Source organism: Spermophilus citellus (assembly GCF_964194105.1).
Source record: "Spermophilus citellus genome assembly, chromosome: 1".
In the NCBI taxonomy this organism is placed as follows: Eukaryota; Metazoa; Chordata; class Mammalia; order Rodentia; family Sciuridae; genus Spermophilus; species Spermophilus citellus.
In genome coordinates this window covers 59,683,440-59,703,995 of record NC_138182.1, presented here as the reverse complement: position 1 = coordinate 59,703,995, position 20,556 = coordinate 59,683,440, and the positions used below count along the sequence as shown (strand labels likewise).

The window sequence follows — 20,556 nt, the reverse complement described above, 5'->3', positions numbered from 1 at the left end:
AAATACAAGATCTTGAATTAATAAAGACTCTATCAAGCACACACCAACAAATAACGCTGCAAAAGGAAATGTGGCCTGTGCCTTGCTCTCTAATGATATGAAGGAAACAGATGGCTTGAGAAAAGATGTGTCAGAGCAAGGTGGTAGAATCATAAACAGGGATAGATTGCCAGCTTACCTCAAATCCATTCTGCGTTCCAGTCCCTAAGCTCTCTTAGTGCTGCCACTCAAGTTGAACTTCACTGCATCAGTCTCTTGATTAATGTGTTTAAACACTTATGCAGTGTCTGTGTGTGACAAACTGAGCTGAGGACATTTTCACAATCAATATTGATCATCCCAGCCAAAATGATCCTAAGTCAATTTGCATCTGTCATTGGGATAACCAGACAGAATGGGATGTCTTGGCTCCTTGCCATTCGGTTGGTACATTTTGTTAGAGACTTGAATACCCTGACCCCAGAATGTTTCCCTCATAGAATGAAATTTAAAAATAAAGCAAAAATCAGCATGTCCTATAGGAGAACAGCCAAAATACTGTGACACAAATTTGCTATCTATTCCAAATCATCATCATCATTATCACACTTTGTATGCTCCCTAATGGATGCTATGTGGTCCTGTTAATATAATTCAGATCATTTTATCAATTTGGATCATGATTTGCATTTAATAAAGTTGGTGACACAGTCACCTCACAGGCCTAGAATATTTCTTAATCATTGGCACTGGAGCTAGGTACAAGAGGCCCTGTGCTACTGAGCAAGTGAGGAAACAAGAAATGAGTCACAAGCAAGCAAACTTCTGCTCCTTAGTGAGCTCAGGGGTGTGGAGATTAAGTGGGCTAGAAAGGGAAAACACTAAAAATAATTTCAAGTCTCATCAGAGTTTAGAAAATACAGATAGAAAGATGTCATCTTCCAGCATGAACCACTATAAAGAATGGGTTTTTAAAATTTGTTTGTTTGCTTGTTTGTTTTTTAAACAAATGTTCTCACAAATATAACCCATGCATCTACACTGACCATTTTAATCAAACAAACAAACAAAGACAGTTTAGAATTCCATGTATTGAGTGATGACCCTAAGGATTTAAAAACAGGTAGCCAGCCAAACACCACACTTTCAAACAGGACCAGCACCTAAGAGAAATGATAAGAATGAACAAATAATCTATTTGTATAAATACAAAATTGCCCAGTGTTACATTGATCTTTATCCATGCTTGCACCTTTACCCATAGAAATGTAATCTGTATATAAGGAACTGTCATTTCCAGTTAATTTTAAAAAATCAGAACATCACCCCTTAACTCTGCAAATAAGTGGGTTCAAAAATTAAATATTTATTTAATAACAAGTAGAACAATCTCGTGGCAAATGATTACCCAGCTTTTGAAGGAAAACTTTGGTATGTTTCCTGGTTCATGACTTTGACATTCTTCAACTTAATGTCATAGAATTTAAAGAGCAGGTTGTAATCATTGGTATATATTTATAGTTTGCTTCAGGAGTCCAATCAAGCAAGATTGTAAAGCAATGCCAGGTATATATCTTATGCTCTGCCTAGTGTGTGTGCAGCATATTCAATTAAGAGGAGAATACATTTTGGTGAATGTAGCAGTAATTACTAAGAAGCCATGCGTTTGATTTAGTGAACAACACTCTGTCAGGGAAAGACACTCAGTTCAGTGGCCTTGCTTACAGGGAGAATACTTAAGCTACAATGTGTTAATCTTATATCATCTATTTAATCCAACAGCATCAGTTCATCTTCTATCAACTGGGCCGTATTTTGTTACAATGAAGCTTGTAAAATATAATCAAGGTCTACGGTACATAGTTAATTAGACTAAACTAATACTGTTGTCAACAAGGTGGCCCTAAGATACTTAGCTTTTGGATAGGTGTGTGTGTGTGTGTGTGTGTGTGTGTGTGTGTGCGCGCGCGCTCGAGCACGCATTCCACCAAGGAACATAGCTCCAGAAAGTCTATCAGTAATACCATGGTTGTGAAATGTGCTGCCTGTTGGAGTTCTATTTACTCTCCATACTGACAGAACATTTTGCATTTTAGAGTATTTCACCAAGTGAAAAAATACTCTTAGTGATTGATTTTGAACCAAAGCCATACCAATTGTTATAGACAACAACTTAAGTTTATAAATCTTGTCAAAGGTTCACAGAGCTCGTAACCTTTGACTGTCATCTAGATTAAAAAATAAAGGTTCACTGTGCAGTTCATTTCTATTAGGGAGAAATGAACTGACGCCCTAAATAGTATTGATAGTGTTTTTCAAGGCTTAGCTGTCCTGTGATTTTATTGATGTGGTAGACTGAGGCACAGAGGATAATGTCAGAACTCAAAAATGGAATCAAGTGCTTCCATTATATTTTACTGCATGAAGTTGAATGGATACAGAAACTCTGACTCATACATTTTCTAATAAACATATTTCTAATACATATAAGCCTGGTTGAGTTAGGTTGTATGTTTTATATAAATGATATATGATATTTGTTAAATGTATAAACACAACATTTCAAGAATTGTCTCATATATTTAAAAACACATTGAACACTTTATTCTTTGTTACTAACATAGTCTCTATTGTCTCTAAAGGTTGCCCTAAATCATAAATAATTTTACTCTAATTTATTATTCTAATAACTGGCTTACATATCAGTATAGTTGGGAGGCAGTATTGTTTCTAAACTGATTAAGTCTGGCTGGATTATTCATGGGTGACTACAGAGGATTTTGAAATGGTGTTTAGATCAGTTTAAAAATCAATGCTTGGATGTCAATTAGGTTATTTTAAAAGTCACTAATGAGAATTGGGGGGCATAGCTCAGTGTGGAACATGCTAAACATGTGTGAGGTTCTGGGTTATATATCAAGCACCAAGAAAAGCCATTATTTATTTTATTCAAGGTATTCTTCTCGAGAGATTCTAGGCACATTTCTGTCTCATCTTGAACTTTTCGGCCTAAGGTTGTAATAATTTCCTACTTTTCCAGGTCCTTGCCTCTCCCAGCACCCCGGTAGTATACTTTCCCAAGCCTGTACTTTATGAAGAGTCTATTCATTAAATTCTTCTATTAATCTCCTTGAGCATGTTTTCTTTCCTATCAAGACGCTTAAAATTGCCTAAGCTGTGCTGGCTCATGGGGAGTCAAGGTTTCACAGTATGAGTCCAGAGATGTCTCAATGAAACTATCTCAAAATTGCATTCATCTGCCATCTGCCTCAAGGATCCCTGCATTTGGATTGAAGTAGCTCTATAAAGCTGTCCCTGATGCTTTCATATACTTCTAAAGAATAACAATTAACATTTGGTCAACGACATGGTAATATTAATGAGCTTACCAGAATAGTCAAAGACCAATCATGTTCAAGCATGGGTCATTTTAATAAAAGGAAATGAAAAATAATAAAAATATATTTAATTATAAAGGGAGAAGAGGTCTAAATAAGAAGCCAATGTGACTGTAATAAGTCTTTTTTTTAAGTTATTGGAATAACCCAGAATCAAAAGACAACCAATCCCTCTGAAGACAAGATTAAATTTTACTTACCAAATGCTTTCCTCCTAGATAGAGAACTTGAAGGCAGTTCCCTTCCCATTTGTTTTTGTACACTTACTAAGGCACTGTTCTGAGGGCAATGCTAGTATTCCTAAAGTTTTACATGAAAAGTTTGTCTTCATCTTGACAGCTCTTTAAATATTTTCAACTAAATGTTAGAGTACACTGAAACTGCAAGGAATTTCTTTTTCATTTTAGAAAAAGATACTATGTCTTATAAAAGTATAATGACAATGATTTTTCTGTGATAAATATGACAATATTATGTGTATTGAATATTAGGAAGTAATGGTCAAACTGCTAATAAAACAGTAGCCTAGTATTTTTAAAAAGTGTGACTTCTTTCAATTAAAAATTGTATTTATGATTGATAAAAAAAGCAGAAAATACTGCAGAAAATTTCAGGCAACTTTATATAGATGTTACAAAATTCACATTCAATATTTGTCATTTTAGAAAATAAGTTTGTCTTTCAAGGAACTGAATTAATGAAGTAATTTCTCTGGATTTGCAAGGTCTTTTAAAATATAAACTTATATTTTATATTGTAATGGATAATCCTATGCATCACTCTGAGAGAGCAAAATTTCTCTCTGCAATACTCTTTTATATAGACCATTTTCAATAATGGAGTAATGGCATTTTTCAACTGCTCCCTTAGAGATTCTTTCAAAATACAACATTTTTCCATCTTTAGAGTAGTTTTTCTTTATGTTAAACTGAGTTTAAGCAACGAATTTCACAATGGTATCCTATAGCCCTCTAATATAACATATTAACTTCTTTTAAAATCTTATCCCCCCATTTCTACACCCCCACCACTCTAATCTTCATGAAAAGTAATTGCATCCTTTATCATGGTAAAAATAATATATTTGTAGAGAGCCTAAACTACTTTTATATTTTCAATACATTTGTTAATCAACTTAATGTTTTCTAAATATCTTCTCATTTACTTGAAAGTACCTATACCAAAGATTAAATCCTGCACAGTTATCTGCACCTTATTAGATCTCTGCCCGAGAATAATTGCTAATAATTACTTTGGTGTCTTCAGGCTTTAAAGAATTGCTTTGTTATATATTCTGTGAATCTGGATTTTTGAAAACATCTAAAGAGCTCTGTGGCTAAAGGAATTATGAATGGTTTGGTGTGATTAAGTAAGTGGTGAGAGGGGATTTAGGAAGCAGCCTAATTAAGTTTTACTTTGGGGTAGTCCCATTTGTTTCAACTCCAAACTAAGGCAAAATATAAGTGCTTTTGAAAGCATCTATTTAGCCCTTGTTAATACTGTTTAGACATTCTAAAGATTCTCTTGGTGAGCTGTTACGCTAAGTATTCTTACCAATATCTGTAGTGTATAGGTTAGAAATAGCACTATTAACTATTTCTTTGATGGAAAATATTTGTCTCATAATGGTATATATATATATATATATATATATATATATATATATATATATATATATATATATATATAGTTTTTATGTTAACTTGGTGATTTCATATCTAGTACAAATCTTATACATGTTTTTCTCTTTTTAATATACGTAATAATTTTCTACCAGACTAGAGCACTAGATGTTGAAAATACAGTAAAGCAAACTACTTAACTTTGTGGCACTTACTAAAGTGAGAAAGATTGACTATTAACAAATAAATATGAAGTGAAGGTAGTGAAATAGAAATAAGGATGGGTAAGGGGATAGAGAATGACAGAGTACAGAATATTATTATTTTTTACAGTGATCAGGAAATGCTCTAATGAACTGAAACACATAAATGAAGTAAAGGAGTAGTAATTCTACGGACAATAAGATTATTCTAGGCATAATTAATAAAAAACCAAAGACCCTGAGACTAAACTGAACTTAATATATTTAAGGCATAGCAAGAATCAATGTGGCACACAGAAGAGTGTAGAGATGGAGGTGTGGTATGAGATTAGGAAGCTGGGTGGGAATGGGTGATAAGAGGTTCTCTGGGCCTTGAGGGGGAGTGTGGCTTTTTCCCTGATATGAATGATTGGAAGTAGGTGAGTGAATCATTCTGTTTTACATATTGTGTTAGGCTGAATAATAGTTCCCCCAAACAGATCTAGACCTCAGCACCCATAATGCATCAGTATGTTAACTTATGTGGACAAGAAGGACTTTGCAGATATGATTAAGTTAAGGATCTCACTTTGAGATGAGGTCATCCTAGGTGATCTATTGTAATCACAGATGTCTTTATAAGAGGAATGCAGGAGGAGTCAGAGGCGAAGGTGATGTGACCATTAAAGTAGAGACTGGAGTGATTGTACTTGGAAAAACAGAGGAGGAAATCTCATTGCAAGGAACACAGATGGCCTCAAGAAGTTAAAGAGAGAAAAGAGAATGGATTCTTCTTTCAGAACTTCTAGAAGAAACCAGCCCAACACCTTGAATTACCCCAGTGAAATTGATTTCACACTTTTGACTTCTAGAACTGTAGGAGTGTGAATGTGTGTTGTTTTAAGCCACTAGTTTCTTGGCAGTTTGTTATAACCCTCAGGAAGTTGATACACGTATGCTGCCTCTAGTTATAGATCGGAGACTAGAATAAAGAAAGTGTGGAATAATGAGTCCAGATAGGAAATGATGGTTGCTTGAGCTGCTGAATTTGCAGCAAAATTGATGAACTAAATGACTTACTGATTGTGTGGTTGGAATAAAAGAATATTGTTGTATAAATTATCTATTGCTTAGGAACAAATTTTAACAAATTTAGCAGTTTATAAAAGCATAGATTAATAGTATCAGTTGTCATCATTTTGTGATATGAGGAGTCAAGGTGGGCTTGACATGGTTTGGGTTTCCCAAAACTGAAATCAAGGACTTAGCAGGGCAGGATTCTGATCTGGAGGCTCAGAGGAAGAATAGGCTGCCAGGTCATTCAGTCTGTTGGCATAATCCTGTTCCTTGTGGGTATAAGACTGAAATCTCTGTTGTGCTGGCCATCTAGTGAGTGGTGCTCTCAGTTCTTAGCTGTTCTTACAACCTTTCTGTTTGGTTCTTTTATCTTTATAGCTATGTTGTGCCTACCCACAATCTTTTTAATTAACTGAAAATCAACTGATTAGCACAATTATTATTCCTGTAAATCCCTTTTTGCCATATAATTCAACATAATTACTGGTGTGACATATTTGTCATATAATTCAACATAATTACTGGTGTGATTCACAGTCTCAGAGATTATGGTAGGAAATACTGAGAGGAGGAAGAATTTAAATTTCTGCCTAATAGGTGTCAAGGATGACTCTAATCATTTTGTTTCTGAATTCAGCATCATGGCAATGGGTATGTCATATGCAGCAATGAGAAATTCAGAGCCAATTGTAGGTTTAGAGAATTGAAAAAAAATACAGAATATAATTTGGAAATGCCAGTAAGAAACCAAATGATGCTCACTGAATAGGGAGTCAGATAAATTAATATGGCCCCTAGAAGAAAGATAAAGGGCTAGGCAGATATATGGAGGAATCATCAGCATATATAAATCCATATAACTATAAGAGCTCACTTAGGGTGAATATAGATAATGAGTCTGAGCATTTCAACAACTACTGGTCTCAAGAAGGGTTCATTGCCATCCAGCTTACAGTGAAGCTATTGACAGACTGGAGGAATCAGTGTGGCAACACTTGAGATGGAAAATTCTTGGGTTCCACCTCAAACCTATGAGAATTTCTTGATAGGATCAAGAACTCTATGTTTAAAAGCCCTCAAATTAATTCTGGTAGCTAATGAAGTCTGAAAACTTTAGTGCTTTAGCCCTGAGAATACACAGGATAGAGAGAACTAAGTCCTCTACATCTTTGAATCTCAAAAATGTAGTTCATGAATATAAGCAAGTTTATTTGAGGAATTTTGAGAAATTCAGGAACTTAGGACCCACCCACACTTACTGACTCATAATATGCATTTAAATAATTTCCCAAAGTGATTCATATGCATATTACATTAGAAATTGCTCAGCTATGATATTTTAATTCAAAGTGATAGTTAGAGATTCCAAGTATAAACATATACACACATACACCTGTAGGATGCATGGAACATAATTAATATTTTATTCCATTTAAAAAATAATACATCAGACATCTTTAAAATATATAAAGTATTGTGTCTTTAAATCGTTGATAATTCATGAAGTATTTCGTCTAATTTGCCTGATGGTCAAAATCACCTGGGACTCTTCCCACTGAAGACTGAAAAGTTGAACCTCCATCCCAGAGTCTAGAAGAGAATCCATACAGCAGTGATGGGTGAGGATATTTGTAGGCCCCTGGATATGAAAATGAACTTTACAAGTCCCCCTGCCCATTCTGATTAATAGTCCTGGAACATGGGAAACAGAGGATGTTGTGTAAAGGGGAATTATTTCACAACATTATGTAATACCAACCTAGAGTTGAACTACAAGTTTTTTAAGGGGACAGAAGATTATGGAAGTTGATTCTTCATTTTAATCTTTTTTTCCACCAGAAATTAATCTCTATAAAATTATTTTACTGCTTCAAACCTTTGACCTGCTTTATAAAAGGTCTTTCAGATCAATGAGATTTACCTATTTTTTTTTTCTGAGAAACAACTCAATTTGGATGAAATGAAGAGTAATTCAGAAGACATCAGTATATGAATTTTGAGTATTTTTTAATGAAAGACATCAAATCTTGTTAAAAGAAATTATGAACTATAGAGGGAAGTAAATATGATCCTCAATAATATAAGTAATATGTTCCACATCAAGAAATTTAGTCAAAATTTATTTAATCACTGAAAGTTTATCTCATTAGACTATTGTCCTTCAAGTGATAGCAATATAAAATACTACTGGTGAATTCATAAAATTATCAGAGATAATTTTCCTTTCGGCACTTAGCTTCAGCAGACGAGGAAATCATCTGCTAATATTCATGTGATGCAGAAGAAGGCAGACGATGTATAAAGGAGTACTCACCATTCTTTTTGAACTATAAAGTCTGTCCAAATAGCAATATCCTCTCTGGCAGAGAGTCTGCTGCTTGGGGTGGCCATGTGTTATTGTATTTGGACTTTCTCCATCTGCAAATGTTGACTTTTCATCTGTGACCAAGGGAAAAAAAATATGTATGAGGAACGTGTAAAACATTTAATCCTTGTTTACTTGTTAACCAAAGGTTTTGTTAAATCCTACTGTTGTGGGCTTTTTGTTTATTTGTTTTTCAAGGTGACTGTAGATGCATTCACAATGTTCTTAAATCTGAGCTACAAGATAAGACTCTGATAAAACCATCAAGTTTTTACTTAGATTAAAAATATGTATATTTATCTTAAATATAATTTCACAATCCAAAACCATAATTTAACTTCAGTGATGGAGTAGTCTATCAGAACAATAGACTTCTGCTTCTCATTAATTAAATAAAAATAACCTTTAAGAGTTTGATTATTAGATTACATGGATGACAAACTACAGTGATAGTTAAAGAATAAAAGAATGTGTAGAACTCACACATCAAAATCTGATCTTTTTTCTCTTAATTTGTAGATAAGAGACTTGAAGTTAGGAAATCTGATATTACTTTCTAAAAATCCATACTAATTCATTGTTGTGCTAGGGATTTCTCCTTTTGCCCCACTTGGGATGATCACATTGAGATTTCTGAATTTGTTCTGATTTTAGATATTTTATGCAATAATTTTTCAAACCCAACAAGAGCTGAATTTTTTTTTAAAGTGAATAAATGGGAAATATTATTCTCAAAATTACATTTGATCCTTAGTATCTGCAGAGAGATGCTTTCAGGAACCAGTCACCCATACCAAAATCCACACATGCACATGTTCCTTATGTAAAATGATTAGTATCTGTCTATTACCTATGTACATCATTTCATGTATTCATTTCAAAACAAATCAACTGATTTAATTTTTATGCAACTCAATAAATAAAGAACATGTTGATGAAATAGTGGATTTGGGATGTCTATGAAATAAATTTGTTTCTGACTTGTCCTTTAGGTCCTTCTAGGCTTACCAATCCATTACCTTTAGCTTTCCTGTTTAAAGTAATACTCCAAAAATATAATTAATAATTATGCTACATCTTGTTTTAAAAAGGAAGTAAGAAAGAAAGAAAGACAGATGAAACTGAGGTTGAAAATGAGCTAGTAAAAAAAGACTTTTTGTTGTATCAGTTTTTAAAAAAATTAAAATTAAAATTTGTTTCCCTAAATTTTGTTGTAGAAAGAATGATCAGGGTAAATAACAAGTGTAAAAATTAAATTTTTTCTCAGCATGCTCATAACAGAAAGTATAGAGAAAAAATATAGGATGTCAGGGAAATGGCTTTATCAAACTCAAATCAGTATGTGTATCTTCTATTATAAGGTATTTAGTGATGCACAGCTCTTAGCATTCTACACACTTGTGCTCATATAAAGCCTTAGGGAAATACATGAATATTAGAACTTAGGAGAAAAATGTTTTTCATAAAAATAGCTATATATGCTCTTACTGCAAAATGCATTATAGCATGACACTCAGATATGTACTGCATTAACAATTAATGTAATGAAAAACATAAATAAAATTAAGAACAAATACATGATTCTCTCAATACATGTAGAACATACCATTGATAAAATTCAATATTCTTTCATGATAAAGGGCCCAAATATATTAGGTATAGAAAGACCATAACTCAGGATAGTAAAAGTTAGATACAACAGGCCTTAACCAAAATTATACTGAATGGGAGACACATTTCTTTTAAATCAGGAATAAGACAAGGGTGTCAACTCTCACCAATCTTACTCAATATAGTAACTGAAATTTTAGACATGGCAATAAGAGAAATAAGTAAAAGTATATGTCTAAAAGAAGGCCAATTTTATCTTTTTGCAAATGATATGATTCCACATTTAGACATCCATAGAGACTTCACAGAAAGACTTTTATAACTGATAAATTCAGCAAAGTAGCAGAATACAAAGTCAACATATAGCAATCAGCTTTTTCAGTAATAATTAATTCATGGAGAAAGAAATAAGAAAAACAATTTTATTCCTAAAAGCCTCAAAAATAAAATAGGATCCTAGAAGATGGAATTCTATCTTTAATGAATTGGGAAAATTAGTATTGTGAAAATGAATATATTATAGAAAATGATCTGCAGATCCAAGGAGATCCCATCGAAGAACTTGTGACATTCCTCAATGAACATGAAAAGAGTCCTAAAATTCATATGGAATCAGAAAAGACTCTGAATAGTCAAAACAATTCTGAGCAAAAAGAGCAAGTCTGGAGGCATCACAAACGTGATTTCAAAACATACTACCAAGTGATAATAACACAAACATCATGGTATTGGCATAAAAACAGACCAGGCAGAACAATGAAATAAAATAAAAGACCCAGAAATAAAACCAGGTATCTGCAACATGATAATTCTTAAACTAAAGTACTATAAAATACATCAGAGAAAATTTAACATCTTTCCAAGAAATCTCCATACTGCTTTCCATATTGGCTGCACCAGTTTGTAGTCTCACTAGCAGTATATGAGTGTACCTTTTTCCCCACACCCTCGCCAACACTTACTGTTGTTTGTCTTCATGATAGCTGCCATTCTGACTGGAATGAGATGAAATCTTAGAGTAGTTTTGATTTGCATTTCTCTAATTGCTAGTGATGATGAACATTTTTTCATATTTTTGTTGATTAATTATATATCATCATCTGAGAAGTGTTTCTTCAGGTCCTTGGCCCATGTATTGATTGGGTTATTTGTTTTTTTTGTGTGTGTGTGTGTGTTTAACTTTTTGAGTTCTTTATATACTCTAGATATTAGTGCTCTATCTGATGTGTGAGGGGTAAAAAATATGCTTCTAAGATGTAGGCTCTGTATTCACCTCACAGAACGGAGCCACCATTTGATCCAGCTATCCCTTTCCTTGGTCTATACCAAAAGGACTTAAAAACAGCATACTACAGGGACACAGCCACATCAATCAATGTTTATAGCAGCACAATTCACAATAGCCAAACTGTGGAACCAACCTAGATGCCCTTGAATAAATGAATGGATTAAAAATGTGGCATATATACACAATGGAATAAAAGAGAATAAAATCATGGCATTTGCAGGTAAATGGATGGAGTTATAGAAGATAATGCTAGGTGAAGTTAGCAAATCCCAAATAACCAAATGCTGAATATTTTCTTTGATATAAGAAGGCTAATTCATATTGGGATAGGGAGAGGGAGCATGGGAGGAATAGATGAACTCTAGATAGGGTAGAAAGGTTGGGGGGGAAGGAAGGGGGCATGGGGTTAGAAATGATGGTGAAACATGATGATCATTATTATGCAAAATACATGTATGAAGACATGAATTGGTGTGAATATACTTTGTATACAACCAGAGATATAAAAAATTGTGCTTTATATGTGTAATAAGAATTGTAATGCATTCCCCTGTCATATATAAATTTAAAAATTGAAAAAAAAATGATAACATCTTCAACAAATGATTTTGGGAAAACTGGATATTCATATGCAGAATATTGAAACTAGATCCATATCTCTCATCCTGAACAAAAATCAACTGAATATGGATCAAAGATCTTTTTTTTTAAAGAGAGAGAGAGAGAGAGAGAGAGAGAGAGAGAAAGAGAGAAATAATTTTTTAAATATTTTTTTTATTAGTTTTCGAGGGACACAACATCTTTGTTTGTATGTGGTGCTGAGGATCAAACCAGGGCCGCATGCATGCCAGGCGAGCGCACTACCGCTTGAGCCACATCCCCAGCCCAAGGATCAAAGATCTTAAAGTAAAATCTGAAACTTTGAACCTGCTTAAGGGAAAACACTTCAAGTATAGGCCCTAGCAAAAATTTCTTAAATAGAACTTCAGTAGCTCAGGAAATAAAAGCAAGAACTGACAAATGGAATTACATCAAATTTAAAAGCTGCAAAGCAGAGGAAACAATCTAAAAACAGAAGAAAATCTTTGCAAGCTGTTCATCCAAACAAGGATTACTATCTAGAATATATAAAGAACTCATAAAATTTCTCAAAAAAAGACCAAGCAATCCAATCAATAAATGGGCAAATGATCTAAGTAGACACTTCTAAATAGAAAAAAAAAGTATAAAGGATCAACAAATATATTTTAAAAATATCAGCCAGGCACAGTGGTACATGCCTGTAATCCCAGAGGCTAAGGAGGCTGAGGCAGGAAGATTGCAAGTTCAGAGTCAGCCTCAGTAACTGAGAGATGCCCTAAGGGCTGGGGATGTGACTTAGTAATTAATTGTCCCTGGGTTCAATCTCTGGTACCAAAATTTTTTTTTAAATACATAAATATATAAAACACCCAAACAATAACAACATCTTCAGCAATCAAGGAAAAGCAAATCAAAACAACACTGACTTTATATGCTACCCCAGTCAGAATAGCTACCATCAAAAGAAAACAAACAACAAATGCTGGAGAGAATGTGGAATTGTTGGTAGGGTGGTACAAACTAGTACAGCTACTATGGACAATCATGTGGAGTTTCCTCAAAAAACTAACAATATAGGTACCATGTGATTCAGATATAACATTTCAGTGTGTATACATAAAGAAGTAAAGTCAGTTTACAAAAGACATATCTGTGTTCCTATCTTTATTGCAGTACTTACTATTCACAATAGCCAAGTTACAGAATCAGCCCAGGTGGCTGTCAGAATATGAATGGATGAAGAAGATAAAGTCGATATACATCATGGAATATTATTCATTTATAAAGAAGAATAAAATTGTGTCATATGCAGAAAAATAGATGGAACTGGTGGCATCATGTTAAATGAAATAAGCCAGATAGAGAAAGACAAGTATCACATATTCTCTGTCATATATGAAAACTGGGAAGGGAGACCTAAAAGTAGAAGAGGGACTATTAGGAAAGAGACCGGGGGCAGGGTGAGAAAGAATAGAGAGAAGAGCAATTGAGGGTAGTAGAGAGGATGGGTGTCATCAAGCACATATACACATGAATGAAAATGTCACAGTGAAACCCATTAATTCATACAATTAATATGAGTTAATATTCATAATGAAAATGAATTTTTAAAAAGATCATCATTAAAGAGGAATTTTTATCTTATTAAAAACTTGAAAAACTTCATTGACATGTGATGAATTAGATTTAAAATGATATGAAAATGACTTATCTATTTCACAATTTCATTGTAATAATCTGATTAAAATGTATTTTACCTAATCATAAATTCTCAAAAACAGTAAAAATTCTAATTCATTGGTTTATGGATATAGATTAGTAGTAGAGAACTTGCTATTATGTGTGAAGCCCTGAGTTTGATCCCCAGAAAAGACAAAAATGAAAGAAAATTTATTAAGAGGCAAAAACTTTTTATTATATATAAACTAATCAGGAATATAAAACAGTCTGAGGATTTTATTTTTATACCAGTTTCAAGTTTTAGAGTTAAAAGGTTTCAAATAATCAGACTGAAAAACTGCTGGTCAACAAGCCAGAAGCTACTTGTTAATTACAGCAGTGAGTTAATCAATGGAGTAATAGTTCTGCTTCCGGGTATAATAAAATGAGACCAAGGACCACTCACTTATCTTTCCACTAAAGTCTGGCTGGACTTCCACTAACTTGGGTTGTTTCACATTTTAAGCCTGTAGCTGTAGAATCCAGTAATGAAGGCAGTTTACTGACAGTGGTTAATTGCTAAACTTTTGGAAAATATTTTTTGTTTTTGAGTGAGAAGGTGACTTGTGCAAAGATAGAGTGAGGAGTATTTGACACCTGATATAAATATAAAATGCCAAGACAACTTCAAGATCTTTTTATCATATACTTCATTTTTTTTAAAAGAGAGTGAGAGAGGAGAGAGAGAGAGAGAGAGAGAGAGAGAGAGAGAGAGAGAGAGAGAGAGAGAGAGAGAGAGAGAGAGAGTTTAATATTTATTTTTTAGTTTTCGGCGGACACAACATCTTTGTTGGTATGTGGTGCTGAGGATCGAACCCGGGCCGCATGCATGCCAGGAGAGCACACTACTGCTTGAGCCACATTCCCAGCCCTCATATACTTCATTTTTGTTTTCAAATTTTAAAGGCAGAAAGAAATGTCTTATGTAGTTTTATCAGCACTTACATCTTTATACAAATGTTCCAAAACAAAGAATGACTAAACTCAAACTGAAGAATGTGAAGAGAAACAAATAATTTCACTTTTTTAAAAGTAATATTTTAGTGTTTAAAACATCATGCTGGGAGAATTCAATTATTTTATTTTTAAGGAAAGAATTTAGAATAACGATTAAATTGTAGTAAGTGTAAGCTGTTTGGAATCCTAACCAGAATTATAAACAATATTGCATAATGTAACATAACCAGGACTTCATAAAGTTTAAGAGAAACAATATAGAAAACACATATATTCATGTACACATATACAAACACTCCTATGCAGACGTGTAAAACCTCAAGACACCTATTAATCCAGCAGTGTAATATATATATATATGTATGTATGTCAGATTTCAATGAATATTTGTTGAGAGAATGTATGAATAAAAACTAATATAATTGCTCGTCATTTAGGACAATTATTTATAGTTATAACAAAAATGTGTAAAAGATAAAGAATTTTAGTTTAATGTATACTATAATACTAGCAAAAATTCCCTAATAGTTTAATGTTTTATATATATATATATATATGATGGAGAATCACAGTTTATTTTCATTCATAAACTGAGAAATGTTAATAATCCATAACAAAATGTTAATAATTCATAACAGAATGCTTCTTTTCTTTCTGGGAGCACAAGAAATTTCCATGGTTTTGGACTTGGTTTGTGGCTCAGCAGTAGAGCGCTCACCCAGTGCATGCAAGGCCCTGGGATCAATCCTCAGCACCACATAAAAATAAATAAATAAAATGTAGACATTGTGTCAACAACAACTAAGAAAAAATAAATAAATATTTCAAAAAATATATTAAAAAATTTACATCGTTCTAAACATGAGAGAAATGAATTGGAAACCAGCACTTCCCTTCTAGATCTTTCATGTTAATGGGTCATTAAGCATCCACCCTAACCAGCCAAGGGACAGGTACTGGATAATTTGTGATAGCTTATTTACCTGGTACCTGAGAAATTATTCAAATTAGTGTATGCAAAGAGAGCCCTGAATACTAGCTAACTCCACTTTGCTAGCGATTCATGAATAAGTTGCCCCTGAGATTTCCAGCTTAGTGCTTTGTTTCCAGGTGCAACACTTGTGTGGCTCTTCCTGGAAGGCTTCTCCAGTTTGGAACTGTAACATAAATTTTTTACTTTCATCTATGAAATGCAATTGCGTGTCTAGCCTATAAATGAATCTAAATTTTACATACAAGTGTTAGCTATTTTAAAGATTTACCAAAGAATATACCAAACTTCTATAATCTTATTTACAGACATTATCAAATTCCTTCAGATTCATTTATAAGAGTGAATCATGAAAAACATATTTCTCAAAAAGCAATAAATGCTATTTAATGGCAGAAACTAATTTTTTTGCCAGTTAATGATTTTACACAGCACACAAAACTTTAATTATAAATGTCTTCATTTATCAATTATCTTCAAGAAGCTCTTTAAGGAAATGGAAGAAATGATATAACTTGGTACAATAGGTATTGGTCTTTTACCTTGTAGAAATAAGAGTCTGCCTGAATCAATGATGCCTTGTGCTTCCCTCTCTTTTTATGGCTCTTAAGCCAATTGTATCCATGGTTAGATTGCAGTTCCATGAACAGTGTAGACTTCTGTTATCTGCTATATTCCTGGTCCTCTTTCCAATGCTAGTCTACAGAGCACGTGCAGTAGATTTTTGTGGGATAATTAATGTTGCTCTTTTTGAGAGAAAAAATATATATACTCTATCAAAATGTGTCTCTCATTGTGTCAACTTAAGGTCTGCAAATACAGATGCTCAAAAATCTCATTCTCAGTTCTTGGGTAATATGTCTTAATTTAATAAGATGATTGTGTATATTGAATAAAGTTAATTTAAAAATAACTGTGCATATTTTCTTTCTTTTTTCCCAGAGTTTAATTTAAAAAAATGATTCTTTTGATATTTCTGAGGTTGCTGAAAATTCCCAACCCATCTTTAGAGATAGATAAAATGAACATTAATGACACTGGAAAAATAAAGATTTGCTCTATAAAGTCTTTAAGACTTGTTGTACATCAAATTGATGATTAACTACTTCAACTCTGTTGAAATCTGAAAGGAGTAAATACATCTAACAGAAGTTAAATAATTCATTTATTAACTGTCACAAAGTACTGATAACCAAAAGATTTTGCTGTTGAAGAGCTTTTGGTGTGAGCTTTGTGAAATCAGCATCTTTATTATAATTACTTAAGCTCTGCCTTTAAGCGGGGGGATATCTTTATTAATTCTCAGAACATTTTCAACCTCATAAAATTTTAATTAACAATTAGCATTGTTCATAGATCATCACTATTGCTCAGCAGTATGAGGGAATCAGAAGACTGATAGGTCAGTTTCTTTTCCATCAATGAATTTTCAATCTAGTTGGGAGAAAACTAAATTAAAAACTTGTAAATGTTCAGAATCTTTCCCCAAAGACAAAAATGGCATTGCAGCAAGAATTGAAGAAGGTCCATGAGGAAATTTATTATTCCTCAATAAAGGAAAGAGCTGTGCAAATGTTTAAAGTATCTATGACACATGGATCAGACTGTTATGAGAATTTGCTTGTAGTATGTGGGACAGAGGCTGACCCTTGAAGGAGTCAGTAATTAAAAGACAACAGACCAGGCAAAAAGCTTCTCCTAAACCTGAGATCCTAAAGCAAGGAGTATGAACTGGTTTGAGAGAAATGTGTTAGCTTTGTGGATGAGAGTTACTAGGTACACCAACACCAACCAACCAGCAAGGAATTAGTTTGAACTTTTAAAGTGTGGTCAGATTAATAAAGGGCAAAAAAGGCTCATAGAGAAATTTAAATTAAATATCCAAGGAAATAGGTCATCACTGGAGGTTTTGGAGACAAATGGTTTAGAGTAATGAATGTGTGTTTAAATAAAATAAAACTGTTTGCTTTTGAGGGACTGGGAATACAGGTCATATGGGAAGAAATTTTACAGTTATCCTCATGAACAGTCTTTTAGATCCAAAGAACTGCCTCAAATTTGAAATTGTATGAAATAGTGCATTTTAGCCACATCACTCTTGCATCTGATGTCTGTTCTGATACTGACTAGATCGTTATCTCAGCTATTGCCTATCTCAGCAGATCTTTCTTCATATGTAAGAAATAATTAGGATTTTATTAAGGCAAGTTGATGTAAACATAAAAAGCTCACAATTATTGGACATTTAGAAATATTACTTGTGATAATGTAGATTTTAGCCGAGACTTTCATTCCAATTTTTTTCCATTATTTTAATTTTCATGTAGGTAAACTTGCAGATGTGTTTTTGTCTACATCTTTTTTTTTTCCTTTTTCTGATGACTCTGCTTTCGAAAATGCTTTATAGCTGAGGCTTTCTTGCCTACTCACTTAACCTTATTCATAAAATCAATTCCTAATTTCCAAGCTATCACTTATCACTTGACTGTTTAATCAAGGGGGAAAACACACACACACAAAAAAACCCCAATGTATTCCTTAACCATTTGACTGTTATTTTCAGTGAAGGGCTTGTTTCTTCTTTTCACATTTGAAAGAGCTTGTCTTTGAAATTCTGATTTTAAACTTATTCTGGATTACCTGCTAGTGAAAATAATGAAACAAAAGAAAAATCCTATCATGATTTTTCCCCATGAATGTTAGATTCCATGAAATCAATTAATAATTTACCTTCAGTTTTGTACTTTAGGAATACAGAAATTAGAGGACCCAAGTATTGTCTTTGGGTGCAAAATGTTTCTTAATTTAATCTGTTTTCAGAATGCTTCAGTTGACCTGGTGTGACTTTAGTATGATAATTTAATTAGAATATTCCTTAAAAATCAATATTTAGTTTTTAAAAATAGTTATAAAAATAGTTTCATTTGATTTCAACTAGAATAAAATAAGTGCCCACACAGAAAAAAACAATATTTTATATAGCTGTTTAGAATATTCATTTTTAATGATGTTTCAAGTACTAGGGTTTGCTTCTTGTATTTCTGCAGTTATAGAATTTACATATTCAGTTTTGCAAATAATTTTTTCTACTTTTTATAATTTTTTAAAATTTTAATTTTTTTTCTCTGAGAGCTCTTTTAAGATAGATCAGTGATCATTCCTATGCCATGGAAGGATTGATTGAAAATGGTTATTCTTATTTAACCAAATGTATCTTTCGGTCTGTTTGTCTATTGAGATAGCTAGTTTTGTTTCTATCTATAAACAAAGGCTAAAGGAAGAAAAAATAAGTCTTTCCTCCATTGGACGAATTTGATTGCTTCTCCATTAATCTTTGCATATGTGGTACTATACTATGTATGTGGTGCTTGGGATTGAATCCAGGACCATGCTACCACTAAGCTACAATGCTAACCCTTTTATTCTTTCCTTTCCTTTCTTTCTTTTTCTTTTCTTTTCTTTTTTTCTCTTTTCTTTTCTTTTTTTTTTTTTGAAACAGGGTCTCAATAAGTTGCCAAGGCTGGATCACTTGATATAATTTCACGAAAAAAAAATGTGATAACCCTATTGTACTTTTTCTCTAAAGAGATCATTTTATACAGATTGCTGTATCTGTATACGGGGTAAAAATGGGAGTTCATAACCCACTTGAATCAAACTGTGAAATATGGTATATTAAGAACTATGTAATGTTTTGAACAACCAACAATAAAATAATTTAAAAAAAAAAGAGATCATTTTAAATCAGGATTCTAACCACCTCCTTTCTTAACATTCTCTTGTATCTTGTCTTCTACAGATGGGCCTCTGGGTCCCCGAGGATTAGCTGAGGCAACAGAGATGTGCACTCAAGAATGCTTGGTTTTGGGTCATTCTGATAACTGCTGGATGCCTCCTGGCTTGGGTCCATATCAACACCCGAAATCTCCTCTCTCAACCTTTGCACCCCAGAAAGAATGGGTCAAGAAAGACAAGCTTGTGAATGGGCACACTCTGACCAGAGCCTGGAAAGAAGATAGCAACAGGAACCAGTTCAATGATCGTAAGCAGTTTGGCTCCAACGAAGGCCATTTCAACAATGGAAGCCACATGACAGACATTCCTCTGGCAAATCTGAAGTCTTACAAGCAAGCAGGAGGTGCGATTGAGAGTCCTAAGGAGCACCAACTCTAAGATAAGGATATATGGGACCTAATAACCTTAATCTAAATAGACATGCTAATACCGTGTGTGTCAGAGCTTTATGTATTCAATAGATCTCTACAACTATGCCCCTTATAGCAGGGATATCCATAACTTTGTGTTAGCACCATGGAGGAGAAAATGTTTTACAACATAAGAGAGAATATAGTTCTACTAGCCATGTGATCTTGTTTACTAGAATTGATTAAACTCTCCAGAGATCTCTCCATTGTGCTATTTATTTTTATTATTGCATTTTATTTTGACCCTGGACTGCTGCTATGAACAATAGAATATGCATTTGGAGAGTAAGAAAGTTCCATGGATTAGAGTGACTGACAAACATATCTTTAGAAAATTGTGCTTTTTTTGTCATTGATTTATGCTGGGACCGCTATACTTGACATTATACTTCAAACAAAACTTAAAAAGATAAGCATTAAACCTATTGTGCTGTTAACAACGTTAGTGAACACTTGTAAGTCAATCAGTGTTAAAGTATTTGTAAATAGAAGCAAGTTATTATTAACAACTTTTGTGTACTTATAGCGTTCACCTAAAAATGTTGTAGCATAATTCTGTGTTTATGGTTGCTTCTTTCCC

At 33.2% G+C, this 20,556-nt stretch overlaps 1 protein-coding gene across 4 annotated transcripts in view; it reads left to right on the top strand.

Moving 5' to 3' along the window:
- The window catches only part of PCDH9 (protocadherin 9), a gene marked incomplete at its 3' end in the record, with an annotated part of 863,939 nt that extends 843,995 nt beyond the window's left edge, over positions 1-19,944 (top strand). For all 4 annotated transcript variants that reach the window (XM_081278255.1, XM_081278253.1, XM_081278254.1 and 1 more), the window contains one exon: positions 19,571-19,944. In XM_081278255.1, coding sequence (XP_081134381.1) covers positions 19,571-19,944 — 374 coding nt within the window. The remainder of the gene's footprint in view (positions 1-19,570) is intronic.
- Positions 19,945-20,556: the final 612 nt, after the last annotated feature.